Raw genomic sequence first — 8621 nt, forward strand, 5'->3', positions numbered from 1 at the left:
ATTTAAATCGCTTAAAGCATATACAATTTTTGGTCCTGAAGTACCATATCCTCAGTGCAATTTGTGCACAAATGTATCTTGCTATAGCTATAAGCATGATAATGTGATAGCAAAGATTTTCAAGGTGCAACATATTCATTGGAGTTAATATGGAGGATTTATTCACCAAATCTTTGCCGACGTCAACGTTCAAGAAGCTAGTGCACAATTGTGATGCGAAGGCTCAAGGATGTGAATTGATGCTCTCATCAGGGGGAGTTAATACGCGTTGCACTCTTTTTCCCTTACAAGATTTTGTCCCACTGGGTTTTCCTTGCAAGGTTTTTAACGAGGCAACCAAAAGGCGTATTATTAGATATGTGTACTCTTTTTTCCTTTTCTAGAATTTTTTTTCCCATTGGGTTTTCTTTTAGTTAAGGTTTTAAGGAGACACATTATCTGTTGAATAGACATTCAAGGGGGAGTGTTATAAATAGAATTTTATTTATGGTGAATGTCTATATTTAGAGAGATTCTAGGGTTCATTGCTTGGTGGCTAAGTCACCCTCTCCCTATAAATAGAGGGTTCTATTCTATTGTAATTCCTACCAAATTCAATAAGAATTCACTCTCCCTCTTTCTCTGCAATATTGTTCTCGTTCTTTTATTATTTTCATAACAATTTTATATTTTTGTATATAGAAGTTAAACCCTTGATATAAGCCTTGTTCAGTTGTTCTACGACAGAGGAAACTTTTCAGGCTCCTTTTTTATCATTTTTCTTGTGGCATCAATTGATTACATTGATAATTGACAGAGCCAGTATTTTTATTACGAGGATTCAAAATATTTAAAAAGTAAATACGTAAAAAATCAAGGAATTTCAATATATATATATATATATATATATATATATATATATATATATATATATATATATATATATATATATANTATATATATATATATATTCTTCCGGCCCCTACATCCGCTCATGACATTGATGTGTAATACTGCTATTGAATACAGCATTAATTCATTAGTTGCAAATGGAGAGGTTACCAGTCCAATGAGTACTTCTTGACTGTGTGCATTGGTAGAAACCCCCATCTAGTGATAGATTTGGTTGGATTTGATTTGGTTTGGTTTTTAACCGATAGATATCAATTTGTGAATCGGAAACATTAAACTTGTATATGATCGAAATTAGGTATACCCGATTTTCCGGGCTCGAGGGGCCGCCTTGAGCCCGAGTTCAAGCAAGGTCGAGTTCGAGCTCGATGGACTAGACTCGAGTTCGAAGACAGAGTGCAATGCCCGAGGATCGAAGTACGATGAGTATCAAGGCCGAGTATGCTCAACCCCGAGATAATGCCGTTACAGATTTGTAATAGAATGAGCAAGATTCCTGTCACGTCCCCAAAATCATGGCGTAAATCTCGGAATAGATTTGTACGAACCCGTACTGGGCGGTTAGACAACTGTCCAATAAGATTCTTTACTGTAAATAGAAATGTACCTTATTTAGGGTTGCCCTATTATATAGGGACTCCAATCATTTGTAAAGATCATCTAATCATTAGCAAAGAATATACTCTCAACTTTTCGCTCATTGTTCATCAGAATTGTCCTTTAGCTTTATTATTCTTTCTTTATTGTTCTTAATTCATCTCGAGGTCACTTGGCTCGAGGTCGACACTGCCTAGAAACACTGCTGGTTTGATTTACTCATTTCTTTCATTTATACGTTATACTTCTTGATTATTAATTGGTATTGAACTAAATCACATATCTTTCAAACAACAAATCAAATTTAATTGTTACTCGTATTTTTTCGAGGTAAACAAAACTTTTGGCCAAATCTTAATCAACGTACGAAATTTAGACTATTTTAGGTGCGCAGAATGGACCCAAATATAGATATTGATTAATGCGTTGCAATTGGTACCCAAAAAAATTGTTGCGGACTTATTGTATATATTGTTGAGAAGGTACGTATTAGTGCATGTTCGTTTCTGCTTTATGCATTAAAGTTAGAAATTAATTCTTTTCTTAGTGTAGTAAATCAGCTTTTATTTTAATTCACTGAAAAACTTCCATCTAAATTCCAACCCTGGACCAAATCTGTTCACCTTTTTATAGTAGGAAAAGGGTAAAAGAAAATAATACTGTGTATCTATGTAAATTACAACTAAAGCAAGGAAACTGTGTATACAAATTATATTTGAACCCGCATAACAAATGCTTTGCTCCTGCAAAAGTGGTCAAGCAGGTTCATAGTTTTGGTGAGGTCCTGTGTATTCGCAAAGTCATTGAAAAATAGCCACTATTTTGCTGCAACATGAAAAGTTCTAACATAATTTCATTTTAAGCAAAAATTTGTTAAATTAAAATAAGCAAAAATTTGTTAGAACAATAGTATCAGACTTCAAGATGATTTCATTTTAAGATTACGCTATGAAGTAAAAGGACAAAAAATTGCTTCCTGTTGTTACCCCTCCGACTGAGCCCGCTTGCCCAAAATCCTGGGTCCACCACTAGAAGAGGTGATGCAGCACATCTCTTAGAATACGCAAATCTATTCACTGAAAAACTTCCATATAACTTACAACTCCGGACCAACTTTGTTCATCTTTTTATAGAATTATGAAAGCTTTATTGTCATTTGTTACATAATTGTGAAAGATGTTATCTGTAAAAAATAAAAAAAATAAAAATCTCTCAACTGTTTGGCATGCAATGGACTAGAGTTTCGCATCAAACTCCCTATTCTATGATACAACAGCAACAACAACAAACCCAGTCTAATCTCACAAAGTGGGGTCTCGGAGGGGTAGAGTGTACGCATACCTTACCCCAACCTTGTGAAGAATTGAAGATAGAGTAGCTGTTTCAAATAGACCCCCGGCTCTAAGGTAAAAGTAAAAGAAGCAAGCACAGGCACAACACGTAGTATCTTTCACTAAAGTCAAGTGGCAAGCCTAAAAAGTTCAGTTGAGTAATTGTAATCCTGAATGCTGCCATTTTAATATAAAATCCATCATTTCATAATGATAGAGTAAAGATTAACAAAAACACCTTTTCCATTAGAAGGTACATATGAGAACCCACAAAAAGTGAAGGGAGGACAAAATAGACTCCTTCAACTTTTGAGTATGTATAGAGCAACAACTATGGGGTTGTGAAATAACACACTATGCATATAACTTAACAAAAGCTCAAACAATTGAATAAACAAAAGAAATAAAATATCTAGGGAATTTACCCTTCATCACCTTTATTCTCTTGTTCAGCATCTGCAGTTTTCGTGAATCCATTATCAGGATGGTTTCGTTCACTCTCAGCGGCAGCTTGTGAGAGCAAAGAGTCTCCCAAGCTCTCGAGCCCGTTCTGTGTTAGATACTCCAGAGGAAGATCGGTGGCATTAACAAGGGACGTCATGGTCATTCCAGCAGTGGGCTCGACTAGCATGTCATCGTCGCGATTAGGGTGGGAGTTCAGGTCCAACTGTCCTTTTCCGGCTCCAAACTCCTCCGTCTGATCCCCGTTTGTATCCCTTTCGTTCTCGGAAAGATTCATGTGTTCGTTCTCGGATTGATTCATATGAAGCAACAGATCAGTTCCACTTCCCCCGTCTGTTTCCGACCCATCTTTAGGAGGAACCTGATCCTTCGCCTGTGCAAGCTCCGCTTCTCGTTCTGATTGTTTCTTCTTCTTACGTAGCATGAGTGTCTTAAACCGGCGTTTCACAGTCAAGCAGACATTGCACTTACATGTGGGCTGGTGCTTGCCCTTTCCACTCGGAGGCTGAATGCAAACAATACAACTGCACCCAGGGCGATGTCGAGGATGTTTAGTAGTGGCTCCAACTGAAGGCTCTCCTAAATCACCAATATTATCTCCTAATACAGCAAGTGTTGCCAAAGCATCTAGACCAGAAGGCTCACAATCTTCATTGTTTTCTACAAGTTTTCGCCTCTTAAGATCTGGAATGAGGAGACAATAATAGTGAGTGACCAAATTATATAAACAAAGGTGATAACCAAGACAAACCAATCCGGAAAACTGTTGCAAGAGTACCATGAGAAACATATACGCATTTCATTTATTTGATAGTTAAGCATAAAAAAGAGACTTCGTCAGTAAATAGGTCGATGTTGTTTCTAGCTATAAATTTTATACGATCCAAAAAGTTACCCGGCCCATTAGTCAATGTAGAAAATTTAGCCTCGATCTTATTTCACAATTCATATCTTTCACTTGTATAGAGTTACATACAAGAAACATAATGCATCTACTATTTTTGAAATATTTACAGACACATTCATCATACAGCCCTTCACACCCCCCCCCCCCCGCCCCGGGTGGGGGCTGGAGGGGATTTACTGATTAATATATCACAGAAAAGGTCAAAAACCAAAAAGAAGCCTCTCTATCCCTCCTACCCTAGTTAAGTGGATCTTTTCTAAATTGTAATGCTTTGAGCCAATAAAGAATATTAAGATATAAATGAGAAGTAGAATTCCCAGATTCAGGAGAAAAGCCAGTTTAACAGAAAATTCCCTACTCTCCCTTTCCATCACTTGCATTTGCAACATACGACAATCCGTTAGGAATTGATGGTTAATGTTGAAGCTTGCACATAGAACAACTTTTCCTTGAGAAAACTGACTTCTTAGCAACCGTGACCTCTAAGAAACTGTTATTAAAAACACAACCAAATCTTAATTCTACAAGAAACTAAACCCACTCAAATCACCCATCTGTCATTCTTGTCCATGTATATAAATTTCCTTACTACTTCATGATCATATGCTTGTGAACATTCCATGTCATTAACAAAGAATCAAAATGAAAAAGATATGTAGGAATTGAAGATTTCTGCTAAACAATGAGGAAAAATATTCAATACCCTTGCCAACTCTAAAGAGAGCTTCCAGTTCCCTCGGATTAATCTCGTCAGGAGCAGCACAAGAGCATCTGCGAAATAATAGTTGGCAGTAAAGGGTTAGAAAATGTCATTCTTCAGGGAGTATCTATCTAATCCCTGGACAAAGGTATAGCAGAACTAGCTCAACTATCAAACACTGACGAGTATATACAGCTAAAAGTTATTAAATGAATAAAAAAATTGCTTAGGCTAATACCCCCACCCCTCACCCCTAACCCCTCACCCCCAAGAAAAAAAAGGCAATTGCATCTGAAAAACATGTCACATTCATCTAACACCAGCATCTCAGTTTGCACAGACTACCAATATCATAGTAAGAAGTCACTAAATTGGTTGAGCGGAATTACACCCTGGTTTATGGTTTACCTACTGAGGAACCACCATATGGGCATGATTTTTCTCTTAGGAATGTGATATCTTGGGAAATTGAAATGATATAATAACATAGTCTCAAATATAAAGCCAAAGTGGGAGATGGATGAAGCCAAATACAGACCTTCTTGAGTCCCAAATATTGTCCGAACAAGTCCACTTTGCAGGAAGGAGAACATGCACCGGCAATCTACGCCATTTAGAGCAGCTGTCACATTGAGCCCATTGCTCCTGATCCCTGCACAACAATACAACAGAAATTAGCAATCAGCTTAGCTCATTGGAAAAACAAAAATATCTAGCACATAATCAAACAGTGAAATGGCGTAACTAGTTCAAAGGTATCATGTGACAGTTTGCACATTGAACGAAGTTCTCTGAATACGCTGAGCTACAAAATATCAAAGTTCTCAAGTCTGCACAAGTTGATCCGTTTATCATAATAGAGAACTACAGAAAAATTTCACTCAGTGTAGTCAGTTTTTCCCTTACCCAGAAGATCGGGCAGTAAATATAGTCCTCTTTCCAAAGACTGGTGGTTCCTGTAGAAACAAAAAGAGCATTAGACATTAAGCTTACTACTGTCGATCATTGACTATCAAAAAGGAGGACAATGACATAAAATTAAAAGAAAGGAAAAAATTTTAAGTAACACTTTCTACATTTGGGTTGCACGTACTTCATATTCCTCAAATTCATAGTCCTCAATCACAACAACGGTAGGCTTGGAAGTCGGAGGTGGCCGTAGCAATTCTTGTGCTTCTTCCCAAGTGATTCTAAGTTCCATAACATCATCAGCATGCATAAGAAGCCTCTTATTTTTGGACCCTATGTTCTTTGCCTTTTTCTTCTCTGAAATCGGCACTTGCCGGTTCACAGAATCATCACTTGTCCTGCCTCCATTCTTTTCATGTTTCGATGAGAAAAAGAATTTGTATCAAGGGAAAGAGCAAATTCAAATACTTGCTTAGCAAAAAACCTAGAAGGCTTAAAGTAAACACTCACCGGAAGATTTTCAGTCATGCCAGTGAATGAAGTTTCTGCAAAGCCACTGCCATTGGGAAGGATAGACGGTTGAGGATCCTGTTATTTGCATATGAAAAAGGGAAATAAAATCACTATAATTACTTGAAAAGGAAAGCTGACTATAGCAACCAATATCTTTGTAGGTAACCTGCATGTCAGCATTGTTCGTTGCCTTTCGAAATCCCATAACAAGCTTTCCTCCCGGATCTATTCGACTGAATATCACTACAATAATAGACCATATCAGTAATATTCTTAAAATCACTATCACCATCAAATACAGATTCCTTCATGAGCGAAATAAAGGAAAGACAGCATCAAGATAACTAGCCATCTGCAAGAGATGGAAAAAGATTTCTCTGATAAATATACCCGATCTATAAACCTTCTTGCCTTTTTCTTTTAGGGGTGGTGGGTGGGGTTGGGGGGGGGGGGGGGGGGGAGGGGGCAAGTTACCATTTACATTGAATTTAAAAGAAATAACAGATGGAAACATGCAAGATAACGTTTATAATTAATACAAAAAGGGTTGGTCCTATGAAGAGATTTCTTTTTTTCTTTCATATGAAGAAAGAATGAAGAGTTACCAGTATCACCAGCTTGCAATTGCATATTCTGTATACAAGGAGTTACACCCTCCAAAACATACATCCGGCTGTTGTTATTGGGCCAAAATCTGAATTGAAAAGTCCACTCTTTACCCTTTATATCCTGAATCCTTATAGGTAGACCCTCAGATTGGTTAATTGGAGGAAAGTACGCCTGCATAGGAATTGGCATTGATGACGCAAAAAAGGTGCATCACAAGCTAACCATTTGAGACCATAAAGATAACAGGCAAGATATCATATTGTCCAAAATTCACAAATTACAAAAAAGCTGAAGAAGTAAGCTCTTACCTCAGCACATGCTTTGGGCAGAACCAGACGGCCTATTCGACCAGCATCACTGGCACTTAGGACCTTCTCAAACAGTGGTACAATAGTGGATTTTAAACTGAAATTGCAGTTAAGTAAACATAAATGATATAAAACTTGGGGGGGGGGGAGGGGGGGGGGGGGGGGGGGGGGGGGGGGGGGGGTATAAAAAAGATCCATAAGTAGAGCCTCATCCCTGTAGAGAATGAATATTTTAGCCTCCTTGAGTTTTTCATTTTAACATTTAATTTTTTCTTTTAGGTCTAATATTGCCATTTATACCTTCATTTCATTTTTAGTAGGGCTTATTTGAGGAAATTGAAATTACAAAAGATTAGTCGCATATATACATAATAGTTAAAGTATCCCAATTTGATAAATAGGGGCGATGCACAACTCAAAGATAACTAATAGTAACCTTTTGACAAGGATACTCTCCAGATATTTGTTGCAACTCCTGGTCTGTAATCCTAGGCCAGTATCGAGGCAGTAATTGGTTGCGGCCACCTCGGCCTTCAGCGGGCGGCCTTGCAACCCGTGTCTGTGAAGCCATTGCTTTGTTTGATTCAGAACCTGAATTGGGGCTAGGTTTGGGGGGCTTGGGCAATATATGGCGTGTCCTTTGGCCCAGTTGAAAGGGAGAACTTTTGCTTTGTTCCCTTCCTTCAACATCTCCACCAGGAAAAGGCTGTGCTGAACTTGAAGCACCAACAAGAGTACTCAATGAGAAATTTAGAGACGGCTGATTGATCGATTCGTACATATCTTTAACCCCTTGGCATTGTCTGTCATTATCAGGCTTGCCAAATAGAGAAGCTGCTCCAACGGGCTGCTGGTTCAGATTTGAAAAGCATGTACTGACATTACCGATGGGAAGCATTGTTTCTTGTTTAATGTCATTCTTTTGAGTTTGAAAGAGTTGACCAGACTCACTGGTCTCCACTGGCTTGCTCAACCGCATAACCCTCCTTTTGTCAAAACTATTCTCATCCATTTTATTCTCAACACCCAGTGACTGCGTAGCCTTAGTTCCCAAGGTTCCATTAGGAAGATCATCACCAGGTATCTGCCAAAGCATTTCTCGAATTTATTAAGACTCAAATTACGTCTATTGAACATTATCTAAATTTGTTATAGAGTATACTTTCAGGGCGTGGAATAAGTAGTAAAGAACATGTAAAGTGGACTTCAAGAAAACACGTAAAAAGAACTCCAATTATATAAGTGAGATAAGAGGGAAAAAAGACAAAAAAGAGAAGTTACTCATTTGTCAATACTTTGAACTCCAATTAGATAAGTGAAATAAAAGAAAAAAGGACAAAGAGAATCTATTCATTTGCCAATATTTTGAATTTGTTTATTTCTTTAGTTTTTTT

The 8621-nt window shown here is 37.7% G+C and overlaps 1 protein-coding gene across 1 annotated transcript in view; it reads right to left on the bottom strand.

Moving 5' to 3' along the window:
• Positions 2974–8621, bottom strand: part of LOC109227500 (B3 domain-containing transcription repressor VAL1-like) — an 11283-nt gene continuing 5635 nt past the window's right edge. The window contains exons 4-13 of the mRNA XM_019392692.1: positions 7680–8311; positions 7228–7324; positions 6916–7090; positions 6477–6553; positions 6308–6385; positions 5982–6206; positions 5795–5844; positions 5427–5540; positions 4892–4959; positions 2974–3965 (exon numbers count right to left, since the gene is read on the bottom strand). Coding sequence (XP_019248237.1) covers positions 3241–3965; positions 4892–4959; positions 5427–5540; positions 5795–5844; positions 5982–6206; positions 6308–6385; positions 6477–6553; positions 6916–7090; positions 7228–7324; positions 7680–8311 — 2241 coding nt within the window. The 3' untranslated portion in view covers positions 2974–3240. The remainder of the gene's footprint in view (positions 3966–4891; positions 4960–5426; positions 5541–5794; positions 5845–5981; positions 6207–6307; positions 6386–6476; positions 6554–6915; positions 7091–7227; positions 7325–7679; positions 8312–8621) is intronic.

The sequence above is a fragment of the Nicotiana attenuata genome, chromosome 6, assembly GCF_001879085.1.
Source record: "Nicotiana attenuata strain UT chromosome 6, NIATTr2, whole genome shotgun sequence".
Classification (NCBI taxonomy): Eukaryota; Viridiplantae; Streptophyta; class Magnoliopsida; order Solanales; family Solanaceae; genus Nicotiana; species Nicotiana attenuata.